Genomic DNA, 19,444 nt, shown 5'->3' with positions numbered 1-19,444 from the left:
GCAGCTTCTCTATGCATTTAATATTCTGCTGGATTTAACACAACCCATGCGTTACAGCACCGCAGGAGGGCTCGGGGCCAGGGCCCAGCTGGAATACCTTCTGCTTGATGCTGCTCCTGCTTTGGGCAGAGATGAAACACACAAAAAAAACCCCAAACAGTTCCCCCCCCCAAGAGAGGTGGTGGGCTGGGCGACACCAAACACTCCCAGGACAGGCCTGGCTCGGCCACCTTGGTGGTCTCTCACGGTCAAGGCTGTGGCTTCGTGCAGTAGAACTTTGTGCTTTCTTCTTTTTCTTCATGAGTTTCAAGGCATACGTATTGAAATAAAGCAAAACAGAACATGTCCAATCACTTTAGCACGTACCCATCATTAAGGCATACGTTTTGCAAGGATTTTTCTTCAAAAAACAAAATAAATCTCTCCTTTTTTTTTTTTTTTTTCTCTTGTCATTTCCAGCATTCGCTTCATGCTGTTTATGACCTCTTCATCTTCGCAGCTGCAGCCAGTGCTCGGAGAACGAAGGACCCGCACCGCTCTCAACCCAGCAGCCCGGCGGGAGCAGTGATATTGCCTGATTTCCATACGCCACATCTCAATAGTTAGTGATCCTTTAGGAAGTGCAAACGAACCTCAACAGAGCCGCAGCTCCTCACCATACAGCTTGGCGGCTGCCCCGCCTCAATACAAACATCAAAATAATCTTGCAAACGTTTGAAGAACCTGAGAACTGACCTAACGTTTGAAACCCGCAGGGGGCAAAGGCAGGACTGACACGTGCTTCCTCTCTCCCAGCAGCAGCGTGGCCATGGCGGAGGACAGAGCTACTACTCCACGTTGAGCTTTGTTTTTATGTTCATGGCTGCCAGCTCTGCCACAAAGTAACGGAAGACGTGGGGCACAGGGACAACCTCAATCGTGTCCACCTCGCTGCAGACAGAGCAGGAGTACCTCCTGTTGCTGGTCACAGAGGAGGAGTGCGGTGGTTTCTCCAGCACAGGAGATGTCATGCTGCCACAGCTCGTGCAGACATAGGCGATGGAGCCATCAGAGCAGTTGAAGAGGCGGTCTTGCAGCAAGAAAGACGTGCCGTGAGCCAGCAAAGCATCACGCTCCATTTCACCGAAGCGAATCCCACCTTCCACGTTCCTCCCCTTGACAGGCTGGTTGGTGACAGAGTCTCGGGGCCCCGTTGTTCTCACCTGGAACTTGTCTGAGACCATGTGGCGCAGACGCTGATAGTACACCACTCCCACAAAGATCTCCGCCTCCAGCTCCAGGCCGCTGATGCCACTGTACATCTTTTCCGTCCCGAAGAAGTTATAACCTGCGCTCACTAAAGTCTCGCCAAAGTATTTCAAAGCGGAGTTCTTCTCTGTGAAGGTGAAAGGAGTGGCGTCGTAGGAGACGCCGTGCAGCGCTGCCGACTTCCCCGCCATGCTCTCGATTAACATCCCGATGGTCATACGGGAGGGAAAGCCGTGAGGGTTGAAAAGGATGTCTGGAACCATCCCGTTCTCTGTGAATGGCATATCCTCAACTGGCCAGAGCTGGCTCAGGATGCCTTTCTGTCCGTGACGGCTGGCAAATTTGTCTCCGATGGTTGGATTTCGGGGAACCCTGACAGTGATGCAAGCCTTCTTGAATTTCCCAGTGCCACGGTCGTTACTGCATAACCTGACGTTGTCTACAATGCCCACTTCCTTATTCCTGCATAGGTAGAAAAACAATCACAGCAAAGATGTCAAGCGCGCTAATGATTTTTAGCTAGGAAAAGGAAACGAAGGAAAAAACAAAACCACTTCAAAAGTCTCATAAAATGCCTTGGGACAGCTGGGGAACAACACCGTTCTTGAAAACTACTATTCAGTAGCGAGGGAAATCAGACTGTGTAAGAATTAAGGCAAGGAAGCAATAAAATGGCATTGCACGAGTGCCATTCATTTGCTTTTTCTAATACTAGAAGCACAGCTACGACTTTCAGGTCAGGTAATGTGACACCCATGATTTAAAATAAAGGTAATTTAAAACTGGGTCATCTGTATTGCACTTTATCAGACAAACTGCATCACAGTGCTATTTGTTTTGTGTTAAGGCAGCAGCCCCTCACCCTACCCCCCCAATAAATTCACACCATCTTGGTGGGATACCAAAATAAAGAACGGGGTTCAGTGCAAAGCAGAGAGGGAAGTTCAGAGCAGAAAGGGAAAGCGCAGTGTGAGCTGAGCTGAAAGGGCTTTGCCAACAGGCGCCTTGTTCAGGGGTGTGCGTGCTGCTTCTCCAGGTGAACCCTCAGCCTGACGTTCCACGTGCTCGGTGCCTGCTGCAGCTTAACTCTTTTTACACAGCTTTCAGCCCCGACTCTCCACTTGTTTGGGAGAGAACAGCTATGGAATAAATACATCTTGTCCCGTGTTAAGACAAGGTTACTTCTTCTCCTTTGAAGTCCTCTGACTAAGTATTGGCAGAAGGCCTGCACCTAAGTTTAGCTTCTGTTTCAAAGCTATTATTTTGCTGTGTCTAAAAGCAACCAGGGTATAGGCAATCACACAAACCAAACAAAAAAACTCCACCAAGAACACCCCAACCAACCAAAACTGCTCCATAACCCTTTTCCAAGCTTGTTCAAACTTTTGAAGTCAAAGCCTTTGTCCTCCCTGTTTTCCAAGCCACACCTGAGATCTAGTTGCACTTAGGGCAGTAGCAGAACTCCCTCTTAAGGGCTCCGGGTCTCTGGGGCAAATTGGGGGCAGGAGCCAACACTGAGAGGCGAGAACCTCATCTTTCTAAGAACCTAAATAATTATCTGATTTGGACCAAGAGTGAACAAAAGGTGAATGGCAGAGAAGTAAAAGGTTCTCTGGATGAGGAACCTGAACTAGGGCTGGCCTGGCATAAGAGAGCTGGGGAGCAGGAGCGTGGGGTGGGACAGCCAAAGAGGGGTCCACAAGTGCTGAGCTTACAGATCCCTACTACCATGTGCCAAATCTCTTACAACCAGGATGACTAATTCTACAAGTCCACAACAGTCCCCATAGTGCAGCTAAGACACCGTCTGCTATAGAGTAATAAACAATAGCTTTCCCAGTAATGCCAGTTACTGTGTTATACAAGTGCTCCTCAAACTAATTTGCTTTCACAACGTGAATAATGACAAAGCATTATCCTCACTCTATCAATGCTGTAGAGAGACAGAGGTAAGACCTGAATTTGTACGGACAACTGGGAGTGCAGAATGCATTTAAACGTATGAGTTTTTGCTTCCCTTTCCTCAAAAAATTAAGAGGATTTTAATGAAAGCCTCAGCCGCCTTCTCTCTTTCAACTGAAGTTCAAATATCTTAAAAAACTTATTACTGAAATATTCCAGGGGGAGGGAGAGGTGTAGTTGACACATTCTGATATTCTAGCAGTTTGGAAGCTGCAATGTTCACAAAAATGCTCTTTGAACCCCTAATCCTGTAACAACTTTGCTTACAAGGTTTTCTGGCAAGTCTCTGGGACCAGGCACTTTGGTTTTGTTTGGTGTTTCTTTGGGTTTTTTTTTAGACAGAATGCCTTATGCAAGTCAATTAACAAAAAGCTACAGAAAATGACTGTCAGGGACGGGCAGAGGAACAGTCCCTGGGGGACAGCATTACATTTCTGCAAGCTCTTTCTTTTTACTGGCCTCAGATTCTCCTCCGGGGACATGTCGGGCTCTGCAGCATACACTGGCTTAGAGAAAATCCGTGACACATACATGGGAGTCACCTACAACACGAACTTCACGCTCCCTCTGTCATGACATGGACACTATCACATGAGGAGAAAAGGGAAGACCTGGAGGAAAAGACACTACAGCTCATCAGGGCCAAGGGCTCTCAGACTGCTCTCCACCAGGTGTGTGGAGCCAGGAGGAACAAGCTGTACTTACGGGTAGTACACAGTGAAGGTCTCCCCTGTGTTGAGGTTCATGAAGCTGTAGAAGGGGTCCCCAGGCTGTAGGACAGAGCCAACAAAAGGCAGACCGTCGGCATCCAGCTTCTCCATAACGTTTGGATCGCCAGGCCTGACGCCAAATACTAAATTATCGCCTGCCCTGCTGGCTTTAAGGGAAAGGTCAATACTCTCCATCTTGATAACGCTTCCATAGGCAAACCCTCTCTGCCAGGAAGATTTGTTCACAATCTAAAAGGAAGAAACAAAGGCCTGTTAAAAACTTGCTAATAACTTCAACACAGAAAGCATTTCCATTCCAATCTGATACTTACCTTTTTAATATTGCCTTCCTAAACAAAGCCTCAAAGCAAGTCACTGTTTCAAAAGCCCAAACCTCCTGCAACTCCAGTATTTTTCAATGCTGGAAGCCCGCTGCCTTGCACAAGGGAGCTCTGCTCTACTCTCAGCACCTTCAGCATTACCTGTGGTAACACCACTTAACTGCTTCTGTTAGGTCAAGCTGAAGCGGAAAACAGGCTCTTCTCAGCTAGGTACCACCCTTCTTCCCAGTCCTCCACAGGAAATTCCTTTACAGGACAGCAGGATTTCTCCTTTTGGTGGCTTACCATTGCATCTTCCATGTCATAGCCGCTGTAGGAGATGACAGCCACAATTGAATTGGTGCCGACCGGATAGCTGTCCATACTGTAATAGTCATACATGCTGGGCCGCACCAGAGGGCTCTGGGGAGTGTGAAGGTGGTACAGCTTGTTATCCGAGCGGTCCTTGTAGTTATAAACTGGAAACCCCATGGTTTGCTTTCCTATAAAGAAAGTCGGATTTATTCAGGATCAATTCAAAGTTAATCTAGGTTTCATCCTCCATGCGTCTTGTTACGAAGAAAGCTGGAAATACTTACAATTTAGAGGCACTATCAATCTTAAAGCCCTTGGAATTTAATTATTGCCCTAAGTCCAGCTATAAAAGTTTCTATGAACCACAACACTCAATTCCTTTCATAGCACTTCATAAGGATTATTTCTAATTTTGTGTCCTTTCTGCAATTTCAACATCTCCAATAAGGTTGGTGTGGTGTTTTTTGTTTTCGCTTGGTTGGGGTTTTTTTTGTTGTTGTTGTTTTGGTTTTTGTTTTTCCTCTCCCCAGAGTCTCCCACAGTGAGGCACACCTTAGCATATTTCCAGGACAAAAAGTGTTTGCTTCTGCAGTATAAATACACTGGCAAGGAAAACAAGTTTTAAACATAGTCACGTTGGTACTTTCAGAAAAGTATGAAAAAGTGGTAGTGTTTTAAGGACATCTTTCTGATAATATTGTCAGAAATGTAACATGCTAGTGATACTATCGAGGTAATGAGACCTGTTCTCTTGAAGTCCCTACCCACACACTTTCTCTTAGCTTGCCTTTTTTTTTTTTTAATAAGCTTCTTGCACATCACTTGCACTTCAGCTGACTGAAACCCCACTACATACCCTATCCCAGTTTTTCAGACAACCGAATAAATCAATTTAAATCTTTGTCAAATAGGTGTCACACACACCCCCCTCCTCGCCACATTGCTGTATTACTCTTGCAACAGATGCCTACAGTGAGTGTCCTCTCAACAGCTGCAGTGTCACGACAGCAGTCGCTCACCGAAAACAGGTGGCAAGGAAACCTCACACTAACTGCTGCGGAGCATCTGCTGCAGCTACCAGTGAGAAGTAGGTTAACCTCTGTCGGTTGTGGGGACGAGAGGACTGTTGGCAGCACAGTTGTCAGACACTAACACCACCAAACAGCTGGTGCAGCGCCTTTCACTTTTTCTAAATGATCAACAACATCAAATTAAGAAAAAAAACCAAGCAAAACTTACTAAAGGCTTAAGGAAGGCAACATGAGTGCAACAACCTAGAACTGCCCGCTGGAATGCAGCCAGGATGATAAACTTGACTTCATTTACTTCGCCATGAAAAAAATGGCGGTTAATCAATCTCAATCTTGAAACAACAGCTGGGAAGGGCTGTTTTTTTTGGCATGTGGAAAGACACACTAGAATAGACACATGAGAGATTCGTTTCCCTCTCCCTTGCCCAGGGACTTGCAGCATTAGGTACTACAGCACTTACCCATCTGGCACTGGTACATGTTTCGTGGACTTTGGTTGTGGTCAGAGAAGGGGATGAGGTTGGCCACCACGCTCAGAATGCTGTGAGGGAAGAGCTCCTGGTGAGTGGTCATTCCGGGCACCACCTCCGACTCCAGCGAGGCCACGTTCATGAAGACCTGCAAGCATCAAATTGGACAATGCTCGTTTGCTTCCTTCTTTTAAAGGGAAGGAAGCAAACCAAAGCTGCCTCCGATCGTCTTTTTATCCATTTCAGTTTTAGCTGTGGTCGTGGTCTGCACCTTACTGTATTAGCAGGCAAGAAAAATACCAGACAGCTGTTAAACTACCTATCACAATCACAGACCAACTGCAAGGAAAGCAAGTCTGGAAATGTGAAACTGCAGTAACATGTCCTCCTTCCTGTCTCCCACTTTAATTGTTCTAAATGAGCAAGTCCCCCAGCGATCCACTGCTTGGCTGCCCATGGGCAATTTGGAGAACGTGATGTAACACAAGATGAGACGCTACATGCAAGACAGCTTTTTTGCCTCAAAAGTTTCACTAAGTTAATACTGAGAGCAGATTTCATAGCTCAAGAAGATCCCTACAGTCCATCTAAGACAGTTTCTGGAAAACAATTAGCAGGAGGTGAGAAAACCCTTTTGCCACCTATTCTAGCTCTTCAACACAAGCTCCGTATGCCCCATTCTCAGCTCCTTTCACAAATATTTTCTAAAATATTGGTTTTGATGCCGGGTACCTCTGCAATAGGCAGCACTTTATAAAGGAAATACGCAAAGCCCACCTGTTCCAGAGTACCAATCCATTCATTCCTTCCATAGAACAGGTTTCTGACAGGCCGCACCATCCGGCAAGGGGTAGTGAAAATGAACAACCCAGGATACAGACTGGGTTTTCCTGTCATTGGGATAAGGACCACTTCTGCCCGTGCAGGAAATCTCTTCTCTTGCGTTATCTGTTTGTGCAAAGAAATACCAATTTAGAAACACAAACCAACACTGGTTTAGTTAAGCTGCATTCAACGGGCTACACAATGAAAACACCAACCACAGATGTATATATAAAATGGTGGAGAAAAGATTTTGAAAATACTTCTAGAAAAGTCTCCACCAAGAAAAGGACAGAATATATCTATCTTATCTTTTCCAAGAAAAAAGTTCTAAAAATGATGACTTCATAAACCAACAGACCAAACATATGGACATAAATAAGAAAAACAGGAAAACCCACTCCAATACTAACATACAGCCAAAGATAACTTACTGTGTCAGATTAAAAAATAATCAAATGGAAGTTTAACATAAGTTTGAAACGTGCCTATTTTTGACCACTGCATATTGAGGATGCTTAGCTAAGAAACGTTTTAAACAAGACAACCTTGAAACGGCGAAGGGTTTCTGCAATCTCAGGAGCCAGCTCCCATTCTACCCAACCCACCACAGAGCCGTCCAACACAACTCTGTAACACTCCGCGTAAGGCTTGCTTGGCGTTCCATCGACGGGGGTCACACCTGTGAGAAGAGGGGGTTGGGAGAAGGAACAGCCAAAAAAGCAAATAAACACACAAGTTATTTCTGCAGGAAGCCTCAATCTGCACCGAAAAGCTTTCCGAGATATCAAAAAATTCAGAGCAACAGGGCAAAGCTGTAGATTACTTAATGGAAAATATAAACTATGCACAATGAAGAATGCTATTCCCCTCCCCATTTTTCTGATTGAAATAAGGATTCCTATTATTGTGGTGAACACAAGTGAGCTTGTTTAATTCAAGCCACCAGCAGCATTAGAAAGTCACCACTTTGTCCAATTTCTTAGCGCTTGTACTGTGAAATTCCTTGTAAGTGAACATCTTCACTCCACAGCAAACAGCTAAGAGACATTTACATTGAACTTTACACTCTCCAAAAGGTTGACAAGCCTGTAAAAACAACGTGCTACCTGCCATTAAGCAGAAGCACAGTAAATACAGGTTTGATTTCACCTTCTCAAGTTAACAGTGTACAGTGATGGTATCTGGAGAACCTTTCCGAGATACAGGTTTGCAGGGTAGAAAGGTAAAAGGGAAGACTGGTTCATGAAATGATCACGCCAGTAAAACATACCCAGGGAACATAACAAAGGTGGAATGTCTCTCACGGGCACCATCTCTGTCACTATTTCACACACAGCTGTCATGTGGTTCATCAGACCGCAGGGTTCTCCATCTGGGGTGTCCACAGGGCACAGGAATCCCCAGGATTCGGGCAGCAGCTTGCGGACGGTTGTAGTTCTCATCTGGGAAAATGCTGCCCCTCTGTGTATGCAGCGGAAGTGGGAAAGATAGCGAATGAAATTCAGCTTGTCTCCCACCACACACAGACCGCTGTCCTGTAACATGCCCAGGCCTTGGAAACAAAAAAAAAAATATTGAGATTTATGTCAGGACGCCATCCAGCTTTAACAAATAAAGTATAATGTTACAAGGCGGTTTCTTATTTCTCACTGACAAGCCCTAAAGATTCTCACACAGGATCCCAACAACAGAAGGCACAGTGCTGTTGCCTGTGCACAGGCAACCTGGTGACCTGAAGAGGCCTAGAGACTTTTAAATTCCAAGCTATTGCTTAAAATCCAACTCCTTTTAGAAACACGCGAAAGTCATTCCCAGTGAAGCGACTTGGGGATTTGCAGCTGGTACTTTTTACTGAAATTCTGTGGCCTTCTAATATTTCATTTACTAGTGGGTATTCTGTTACATCCTCATCATCGCACTAGACACTTCAGGGAAGCACAAGATAAATTTGAAATACACATTAGTGAAGCAGTTTCTCTCCATTTAAGCTCACATGACCAATGGGGCACTCCTGATAGACAAATGCCCCTTCTCTGAAGAAATAATCTTTGGGAGAACGGATCAAAATATGATAGCTGTTTTGGACAATTCTAAATTTAGTTTCAACTTTTTATCTGGGTAGAGCTTTGCTTTAATAACTAACCTGTTTTACATACGCATAAAGTCGATGCTTGAGGAGAAATCTTTCCTTTTTCCTCCACTATCCCTTTCCACAAACCACTTTAATTCAGTTACAGCGTACCATGTCTGCATACAAGCAGTTGTTTTCAGTTAAAAGCTCAGGTTTATGTTGTTTCTCATTCTGTTTAGCAGGGAAAAAAAAAAAAGGCTTCTCAAGCCTGAAGATTTACCGGTTTTAGACCGCAGGTTACCAGTTGCAAGAAGATATTCAAATGGCTTGGTAAAGTCTGTTGCCAGGCTGAATGCCTTCACCAAGCTGTCTGCATTTAGGCTGATATCTGCCTTTTCTGTTCTTTTCTCCAAAACAAACTTAACAGATTGCAACCAGCGTTCAAGCTGCTCCTACGGTTTAAAAGTGAGAGATTTAAATTTAAAACAGGAAAAAAAAGGCTCAAATTAGAACTTCGCATCAGTTGCAAGTGTTACAGAAATCCTCTGAAATCAGCAGGATGGACAACTTTTAGTGAACTGACAGTTTTCCAGCTATATTTACCACACATACTTCACTTTATCAAAATGCTGATGGTATCATGCCAACACAGACCTGCAAGGAAAATACCCATCCAACAGCTTACTAATCACTTCCACCCAGACCGGTGACGAGTTTGACAAACGAAGTACAGTAACAGAATTTCATAAAGAACAAACAAAACCCAAAGAAGAAATTGTACCTATAATCTGACCACAGGACTAACCCCACTGATTAGCCTGCTAAATACAGTGACGAAGTAAAACCACATTAACGAAGTAAGTTTAGATACCAGAACTTGAAGGCCATGGACACACAGTATTTAAATGTTGCTGAGACAATCCAAGATAGTGAACTGGATTTTCATTTTAACTGTAATTTTATCACTGCTGTGATCTTAGGTACTATATAAAAACAGTGAAAAGGACGTAAGATACCAAATAATGCTTTGAACTGTTAGTAAAAATCCACCGTATACAGTCACACTGTGTCTACTGTATGCTCTAGTCTATTTAGGATCTTTGCATTCAAAAAAGGAACTGTTAACTCACTCCCCTGCGGTTCTGACAGGGCCAGGCAGGAAAGCAACCTTTTCTGGTTCCTGGTGGCAGTTCCATATAGCGCTAAAATCCTTCACAGAATTCACTTTTTACTTTATTTTACTTCTAAACTCATTGAAACCACTCAAAGTAGTAGAGAGGTTTTAGTAGTCTTTCAACAAAACAATGCTGAAGAAAATTTTGGCTAAAATTGAAAAAGTTAAAAAAAATTATCTAGTAACTCAGGGAAGTGTCTTTACTTAGGGATGGGAACTATCATTCCACAATGATTTTCAGGGGATAGTCAAGCTTCTGAACAGGAATACTTTCTTCCTGGCATCCTAAAATGAGGAATCCCTAGAAATAAACTGAATTCATATTGAACTGGAATAGATTAGGAAACCACATTTTTTCATCAGCAGTAATAAATTAACTGCAGAAGTCAGAAGCATGCTATCAAATTCCTGACCTGTAAAGGAATTTAAAGATGGGAGAGCGATGACAATAACATGAATTATCACTTTTGGAAGATGGCGGGGGGGTAGTTATTTTCTTGCACATTTGCCATGTGAAACAGCAGCAACACCACAAGGCAGATCTTTACCACTCCTGTATCAATTGATACAACAGAAGTACGCTGTTTCAAAGCCCTCTTCAAACACCAGAAGGATCGTCATTCCTCCTTCCTCAGACTTCCACCCTCAATGGGATGCTTCCCTTTGCTATGGAAGGCTACGAAGTTCTTTGTTCCAAGTTTTTTTACAGGCTTTTCTTCAGCATGTTTAGTACCCTATACTGAGACAACGCCTTCCTCAACTACACTGCCTAATTACACTACATCCAACACTCTTTCAGCCTTCATAGCATAACCAGGCTCCCCGCTCTTCACTCTGGCTCCTGCACTTTTCCTGTCCCCATGGTCACTGTGGGGTCTGGACTGGATGACCATTACATTCACAGGATTAAACCCCATAAGACCTTACCTTTAAGAACATAAGGAAAAGTTGTCCTGGGGTAAGCACTTCTTGATTCATCAGACTGTCTGGATTATCCTCCATGCACTCCCCTTTGGCAAAAGCATACAGCTTCCGGGTCATCATACAGAGCAGGTAGAACTTTTCAGTTTTGTTTGTCAGGTGTACGCAGATACAATTGCTGGAGGAAGACAAAGAAGGAGGGCAACTAACAGCATCTCTTCATGCTAGCTGTTCTTCAAGTTTCTCCTAAATATCGCAAACCAAATTGTTTGGCAAGGCACAAGCTTTTCCAGTTGCCCTCAGTATTATAGGAAAATTCTAAGAAATAATAATAAAAAAACCCCAGAGACTGAGCTGAAGCATGACCAACTTGACTTTTTAAGGGGCTAGTTTTGTTAAGGATATACCTGGTTGATAAGATGAAGGTCAACCTTGTGAAAGATTAATTTTGCACACTCCCATGTTAGATGTCCTTATAAGTATACAGTTTACATAAACAGGTATTTGAGTCAGGAGTTGTCAACAGATGAGGTCTGCATGTCATTTTACAATAGCTATGACACGAATCATATACGTGCACATACCTACATACATGCACTCCACCCCAAATCTGAGCAAGAAACTAGTAGCAAACCACAAAACATTTCTGTTAACGCTATCAAGTGTCCTGCCACAGCAAGCCCAAATCTCTACTGCTATCAACCCATGTATGGAAAACTATGGGCTGAACAACAGTCTAGTAATGCTAAAAGCAAAGCCACATCTAATTCCCACTGAAGCTGACTGACTGCTTTCCAAAACACTTGAGACCACTTGCTCTCCAAGACAGAAGTGCAATAGTCTTCCACCAGCACTCAAGGATTTCTTCAGCTTTTCACTTCTGCTCTACATTGCCCCCTGCTGAAGCCTTCACAACTTCACTGCAAAGCAAGACAAAATGCAGAAGGCAGGTTCTGTCCAGATAAGTTACAGTTCCAGCACTCTTACACACAAGGCACATCCCAATTAATGTTTTCACTATTCCTCCTATTCTGTCTCCTCAGATGAGGCTAATAAGGTTTACAGAATATATCAGAGGAAAACAAACCACCCACCTACCAGAGTACTTAGAAATGAGAAAATCAGAGTAATTCCAACTTTCTTGAGATTATCCACTCACATTTCTCAGTACAAATTCCAGGCTTCCAGCTGGTCTACAGACGTTTACCTGCCCCTCTGAGCCATCTGCAGACTGCCTTAATGTTTCCAGCCACCTTACTACCCCCCGTTTAGAAGTACCAAAGGACCTGGGCATTCCAACCGATCCTTTTCATGTGCTAAAACCCTCCCAAAGCGCAAACACCTATATACCAGAAAAATAAATAATTTAGTTGGATGCCTGTCTGTCACACTGACAGTCTTAAACCCAGCTCTTGCATTCCTTTCTAACTTATTCCATGGAAGAAGCAAGATTTTAAAGCATCTAATTTCTATCATTTTAAAAGATAAATGTAATTCTCATCGTAGTTGCCAAAGACTCTGTGAAACTGATAAAGTCCCACAAACTGCAGTATTTCTGTTCACAAACAGAGCCTCGAGCAATCACAGACCTAGCTTTAACCTTCTCTTCCTTAATCTTTAACATTTATGTTTTTCATCAAATACATCAGAATCTAAATAACAACTGATACCCTCTCCTGAAATCACTTTGGGCATGTTTGTGTCAATCCACTGAAATACATATTTCTGAACAGCACAACTACGGATTATCATAATATCCTGGAGTCCCATCAAAAACTGGCCACTGGATATCTTTTTGTAAATGCACGTGAAAACCGTAACAACGTGTGACGTAATACGGCAGAGTGCACTTAAATCTGCCTAAATTTCAATACAATTACACTGAATCACACACTCCTACATGCATACATACATACTTCAAAATGAAATCTGCAGCCTGTTCATTGCTGTACCACTCAGGAAGGTTAAGTTTTACTCTGAAGCTCTTTCCCAGGTATTCGAGGACATTTTGCTGCGTAAAACAGCCTGCATCCACAACCGCCCTCATCATCTCAGTGATGCAGTTCACATAAAAGGTGTCATCTTCCTTTTCTTTGACCAACTCTTCAAAAATCTGGTAGTCTGGGAAATTAACTAATGCCTGAAAGACAGAAATGTATCAGATCAGAAAAACAAAGTCATAGCAACATCTGTCCATAAAATACAGCAAAAGAACTAGGGCACCCCACTGATTTAGGTTTTCAGTCCTCTGGAAATAACCTTCTGCCATGCAAACTGAAAAACACCGTGGGGTTGAGGTGCTTTGAGAGTAATGCAGGGGATATTCATACCGTGACAATGACCATAAGTATGCTGAATCCAGCCAGACCCTTGGAAAAAACCCAAACTTGCGCCCTCTAAATTAACAGGCTTCTCTTGTTTAGGTAAGATTTACTAATACCTTTAAATTCATGTTTTTAAGTGAGGTCACTCTGTAATTCACCATTGTCTCAAGTTGCTACTCATTCTCATGCAAACCAAAAGGCCATTTAGCCTTTTGATGAAGGCTATTAGAACAAATTCACTGTGCTTTCAGATCTTCATATACTAAAGCTCATACTTAAATCCAACGTTCTTAGCTCTTGGTGTTATAATGGTTTCCTAGTTGTTTCTTTATGTCAGGGTTAAGCAAATATGTCCACCAATGACTTCTGTATTTATTGACAAATGTGTCTCTCCTTTAAGTAAACTCTTTGTTCATCACATTTAAGCAGGCTTCAAAAAGTTCAGGAAAAATTGAAGGCTGCACGAAAAAGACACTAAAGGCAGATTTCTTTATGAAAGGCGGCAATGTAAGCTCAGTTCTGCCGCTTGGCAATCATGATATATACGATTTGGAAGCAGGCAGAGCACGTGCTGCCTCTTGTCCAACTGAGGAGAGCACTGGGATGATTACACAGCAAAAAAAAACCCAACTGCATGACAGCCAGAACAGAAGTGCAGTGGGGCTGCCATAGCAGCAGTCTGCTGCAGTGGGACCTGGATGCCCCAGGAAACCAGTGCAGAACTGAGCTGCAGGGAGGGGATGCAAAACCTGTAGAGTAACTACTTATGGAAGAATCCAAACTTCAGACAACACAGCCTGCTTATCCTGAGATCTCATGAGCTACCAGAAAGTCAGTACAATTCCTTTGCATCTTAAAACAACAGGTAATCAGATACTTTTGGTAACTACTTTTGTTGAAACAGAAGTTGAAGAAAAGCGTCGAAGAAAAAGTGAAATACATTGTGCAACAGCAATGTGAAATACAGCAGGTTAAAAGAAGATACAAATTCGCTGAGGCTGATTTACATGCTGCTTCCATCATGTAATGTCACAAGCCTCTGATTTGCTCTAACACTTAGCTGCTGTAGGTAAAATACACAGCTGAAGTAGTTTGGCTCTACTACTAGAGAAAGCATGCCTTTAGAGGGGAATTTAAAAAGTCTCAGCTCAGGTAAAACTTTTGCCAGGTATCTAAAGAACAGTTTACATCCATCAAATGTGCTGAAAGAGATCCTTTCAGGTCTTCATTGCTTTCAGTTCCAATCAGAAACAGCATTTTATTTTTCTCCTTAAAAAAAAAAAAAGCCAGTTCACTGGTTCACTTTTAGATGGGACAACCTGACTTTAATTATTAATGTTGTTCACTCACTGAACGCTCAGCTGTCATTCTGTTTTAAAAAGATTCCTGAGATCTTTCATATTAGGTGGCAAACTCTTACACCCTGCAAGAGCTATTCATCCAGAGCATCCATTAGAAAAAAGCCATGAAACCTTTGCCTAACGCTCCCCTCCTCTCTTGACCCTGCATACGCTTCTTCTGCTGCAGCCATGTGTGACATTACAGGCACAGGCTCGGTTTGGACTATAGTTTTTCAGCCCATATAGGAAGGATGACTGAAAATAATTAATATGGAATTAGCTTATTCTCATTACTTAAATAAAAATGCTTAACAAAACTTCTGTATTTATTCAAGACAGAAAGCACGAGCAGTAGTCATTTACCTTCAGAGCAAATCCCAAGGGAAGGAAGAACAACTCTTTCTGAAAAATGAAATTCACCATGACACAACCATTTTCCAAGTAGTGAAGGTTCATATTTATTGCAGTGTGCTCATCTTTAACACAGTGCATCACTACTCCTGCAAAAATTAACACAAGCAAAGACCAACGTGAGCTGTACAAAATCAACTGGCTGCATTGCTGTGACGTGCCTGAGCAGCTGTGAGACAATGCATGAGAGAAACGTCAGTACTTCATGGCCGAGAACATGAGGCTGATCACCAGTTTTAGCACCAGTCTCCCATTTCAATTAAATACACCAGCTCAATTCAGTTCTTAGTGGACAAATGTCTTGGGATGGCCAGCACGCTTGCTGGGAGGCTTGGAAGACGCACACAGTTTTTAAGAAAAGGAAAGCCACAAGCCTCAACTATTCTGTCCGTAACCTTAGGTTGTAAGATAACAGGAATACACAAGTACTCTTCCTAATTGCACTCTAGGTCAAGTGTTCACATCTCTGTGTTTGGGTGGTACTGCTGAAGTAGTGTTTCCTGGTCCTGTCCCATCCTTTCCACTGCAGGACTAAGAAAAATAAAACAAATGGGACTGTTGAAACCGGCACTGTCTCAAAATTAATTAATGTGGAATTACAGTGTGTGCTCAAGCACCATGGTCCAGTCAAATCAGCAACGGGTAACACCTAAGTTTAAAACTGTAACTGTTCTGGTTTAATTAAACTTTAAACTTGTTTTACTGAGTATGCATGACAAAGGTATGGGACAGCCAAGAATCTAGTTAATCTGCCTCATGTAAATTAAAGCTGCCATCTCAAAGTACAGATGAACAAATTCAGTGAAACAAGTTCAGAAGTTTACACCGACGTCTACTGAAGGTAGGGTTTTACTGACACCTTCCACATAACAAAAGGTTACATGTACTGCAAGGCTTGGAGTACAATCTCATCGCTCAGCACGGGTGGCTCAGACGGCTCCCACAAGGCCAGCACCTGCCTCATGCTTGTCCCCTTATGGTGGTGTTGACCCTTCATTTTTATACCTAGTAAAAAATATAAACATTATACAAGAGCTATACCAAAACAAACTACCGAAAGTCAGCTACAGATGGTGACTCCTGTTTGTCCTCAAGTAGTTACTAGCAGGATGCCGCTGGAAACTTCAGCTTACCGTACTCTGTGAAACCAGGGCCTCTGTTTTTCCATTTATGTCTTCTCATTGCCAGAGGGAAATTTCGCCTGGGCATAATCAGCATCCTAATAACTTTTTCTAAGCCATTAATTATAAAGTAGCCTCCCATTTCCTGGCAGAAGAAGAAAAATCATTTTAATGTCCTTAGAAATCCTAACTCAGCATTTTAGGAAAAGACAAAAATACCTATATGTTAATAAACATTTAATGTTTTAACTATGAAACACATAGCAAGACATATGTTTCAGCATCGCATTTGGAAAGGCTGCACTCCTTGCCAGTGACTATTAAGGCTAAATGTAGCATACAGTGCAAGAAAAGGGGGGATGCATGTTCCACAATATAAAGGAAGAAAGAAAAAAAATCCCAAAACCTGTGTGGTCCACTGAACAGCTTTGAACAGCTGACATTAATTAGTTTTTTAATAATTGCTCTGAAGTTCTCATTTTGAGTTTATAAACTAGAGGGATCTTCAGTGCAGAAAACCTCTTTCTGGTCACATACATGCTTAACACAGATAAGCTTACGGCTCCCCAAAGAGTATGCCATTAGACAAAAATTGTTTCAGTAGCAGGTCATACTATGAATAAAGGTACAAGCGGCATACTAAAAGGGCAGCAATAGTATGCCATTATAGATTTTCTTTGCACTCACTCTTTTTGTGAGTGCAAAATACGGCACTAAAAAATTCTGTGTTCAAGTGCCCACAGCTGACATGCTACTGGGGAGACGAGGAAAAAGCTGCAGAGACAACTGACAATGAAGATGTCTCTTTCAATGCCCGTTCTCCAAATCTTTGCCTCCACAGAGGCCCACTCACAGCTACATTGCCTCGGTTGCCAGTCAGCAGTTGAGAAGTCATATACTGGAATTGTAGGTATCAGCACCCAACAGATCCCTCTATTCAAAGACAGCTGTGACTGCAAATTTTCCAAGATGCTGTATAGAACCCACCATAAACAGGGTACATTCAGAGAAAATAACAAGTCAAACTTGAACCAAAACATAAATGCTCAAGTTCTGTTAAGAAAGGCTGGTCTGAGAGACTGCTCACATAAAACACAGATTTTCCTGACCCACAAAATTCCCATTACCTCTTCTTCCTCATGGTGCTGCATGAGCTCTTTTGGAGAAAGATTATAGAGGTTGCACAATTTGGACTTCACCATGATTGGAATATACCCCAGGGGCTGCTTAATAGTCCCTTGTGGCGTGTCATTCACTGACCAGCTGATGTCAGCCTAAAACAACACAACGCAAACAGTGAACAAATTAAGTTGCCCTTTTATTTTTTCCTGCTATATTAACTGTACATTCAATATAACCACAAAGTTCTACCACTGTAAAATGGTAATAATGACAATAAAAAGCAAAAGTAGTCAATACATGCATGAAGATTACTCCACGGAAACTAGTCAACATGGGTTTACAGAATAAAATCATACAAGTCTAGAACTAGGTATAGAAGCTGCTAGTTGAGTGAACAAAGTTGATACAGCCTACTTTGCCTTTCAGACCCTTCAACAGAACAGCCTAAATGAAAAAGGCAGCCACGGGATATGAAAGGAAACTTCAGGAGTTAACAGTTAAGAGAAAAAGTGGAAGAAAACAGAAACTGCTCAATGAAAGGACATCCACGCTACAAGCATGCAGAGACCTTTCCTAAGACTTGTTTGCTTAACATGTTCATGAGCGATATGAAAAGCAAGACAGAAAAGTGTGTGTGAAAGAAAGTAATTTACGGTAACAAGATCTGGCAGCGCATCTGCAGAATGAATGTAAGAAACAAGGTGATAAAATGAACGGTGGGAGCAAACAATCCTATTTTTTTTTTTAATGCAGAATGACAGGCCTTAAAAGAGCTGCTGCCACGCAAGAAAGAAACACTGGCATTGCAATATAAAAGCATTGGTTGAACACCTGTCAACAGCTAAAAGAGTAAATAGAGTCTTAGGAATTACTAGGGAAGTGAAATGGTACTGCCCCCCTCTGAATCCACAGTGCAGCCTTACACTGAGACCTCTGCACAGTTCTGGCCTCCAGCTTCAGCAGTGACTGATGGTATAAAGCGGCTCCCATACGAGCAGCTGCTCAGCAGACCGGGACTCACTTCCCACCCTGGAGAAGTGAGAACTGCAGGAAGAATCTGAGGGAGGAGTATGTGGTTACAGCCAGCATGGTGGGAACAGGGCACGATTACACACTGCTGTGCAAGGGCAGGGAGTGGGAGAGACCAACCAACCTGTCCAAGCACAAGGAGATACCTTCTTGCAGAAGGCACAGCAAAATGTTTTGTTCCAAGTGTTCCAAACATTTACGGGGGTTTGAAAAATAATTAAACGGACAAACACTGGAAAAAAGATAGGAACTAATTCAGGTATGAAAAACAAAAGCATCTCTGGCTCAGGAAAACCTAAGAGCCACTGGGAAAATGGCTGTGCACAATCTGCACCTGCCCCACTTCCATATTCAGATAAGATACTGCACTTTTATCACCGTAAATTGTAATGCTTTGGACAAAGGAAAAAAAAGGTGAAACTGCAAGCAAGCATGCCCTTGCATCGGGTGTCTCATGCAAAAGTACAGCTCAGCCGCAATTGCACAATTTTAACAGAAAACAGCAATGGCTGTGCAACCCTTTCACAGTGCAAAGGAAAACATTTGCCGAGGATGCTGCTTCTTCTCTAAGCAAATTTCACAGCGATTCAGAAAAACGGTAAACATATCATGTGAACAAGAGGGATTTATAACTCTGGACTTTTATGTGGTGGCGACACTGCTTCTGAAACCTGGATTCCTGCAGAAACAAGCTTTGGAGTGTCACCCTCTGCGGGGTGACGCGGGTCTCCTTCCGAACCGGCTGACTGACGGCAAGGCAAATTTGACAGCAGCATAAAGACCCCCCCCCAGCTCAGGCCCAGTTGGCACGGTGGGCAGCGGGGACGGGGCCCGGTACAGGCTGAGTCTGAGGAGAAGTTTCAAGGCCTCATCCTTCACCGACACCACTCCACGCGGGACGCGGCTCTTAGACCGCCTTCCCCCCGCCCCCCCCGAGGCAGGTGGAACCGGGGAGGGGTTCTTTAGCTAAAGGACACCGAAACAGGTGAGTGGCTTCGCTCCCCACGGCAGCGTGTGTGCGTGGGGGGAGAGGGGGGGTTACAAGGCCAC

General features: G+C 43.2%; 2 protein-coding genes across 2 annotated transcripts in view; both read right to left on the bottom strand.

Moving 5' to 3' along the window:
- CNPY3 (canopy FGF signaling regulator 3) overlaps positions 1 to 810 on the bottom strand; it is an 8,080-nt gene extending 7,270 nt beyond the window's left edge. The window contains exon 1 of the mRNA XM_009894865.1: positions 741 to 810. Coding sequence (XP_009893167.1) covers positions 741 to 810 — 70 coding nt within the window. The remainder of the gene's footprint in view (positions 1 to 740) is intronic.
- Positions 811 to 827: 17 nt separating this feature from the next.
- On the bottom strand, positions 828 to 17,511 carry POLR1B (polymerase (RNA) I polypeptide B, 128kDa). The gene is made up of 13 exons (XM_009894864.1): positions 17,371 to 17,511; positions 16,256 to 16,388; positions 15,075 to 15,211; positions 12,964 to 13,187; positions 11,054 to 11,225; positions 9,233 to 9,404; positions 8,152 to 8,433; positions 7,427 to 7,560; positions 6,834 to 7,004; positions 6,048 to 6,204; positions 4,547 to 4,743; positions 3,916 to 4,169; positions 828 to 1,710 (listed from the first exon to the last, which is right to left on the bottom strand). The coding sequence occupies exons 1-13, from the start codon at positions 17,443 to 17,445 to the stop codon at positions 828 to 830; spliced, it is 2,991 nt and encodes a 996-aa protein (XP_009893166.1). The 5' UTR covers positions 17,446 to 17,511.
- Between the last annotated feature and the right edge of the window lie 1,933 nt (positions 17,512 to 19,444).

The sequence above is a fragment of the Charadrius vociferus genome, unplaced genomic scaffold (genome assembly GCF_000708025.1).
Source record: "Charadrius vociferus isolate BGI_N301 unplaced genomic scaffold, ASM70802v2 scaffold411, whole genome shotgun sequence".
NCBI classification, from domain to species: Eukaryota; Metazoa; Chordata; class Aves; order Charadriiformes; family Charadriidae; genus Charadrius; species Charadrius vociferus.
Note: the sequence above shows the minus strand (reverse complement) of the source record. Positions and strands in the feature narration are given on the sequence as shown.

What these genes read in the sequence shown, in the direction of transcription:
- POLR1B (XM_009894864.1), bottom strand. Translation starts at nt 17,445, where the DNA reads ATGGTGAAGTCCAAATTGTGCAACCTCTATAATCTTTCTCCAAAAGAG. An exon ending in GCTGCAGATTTCATTTTGAA is followed by an intron (nt 11,226 to 12,963) that starts GTATGTATGTAT and finishes GTCTTCCTCCAG; the next exon opens with CAATTGTATCTGCGTACACC. An exon ending in GGATTGGTACTCTGGAACAG is followed by an intron (nt 6,205 to 6,833) that starts GTGGGCTTTGCG and finishes TGATGCTTGCAG; the next exon opens with GTCTTCATGAACGTGGCCTC.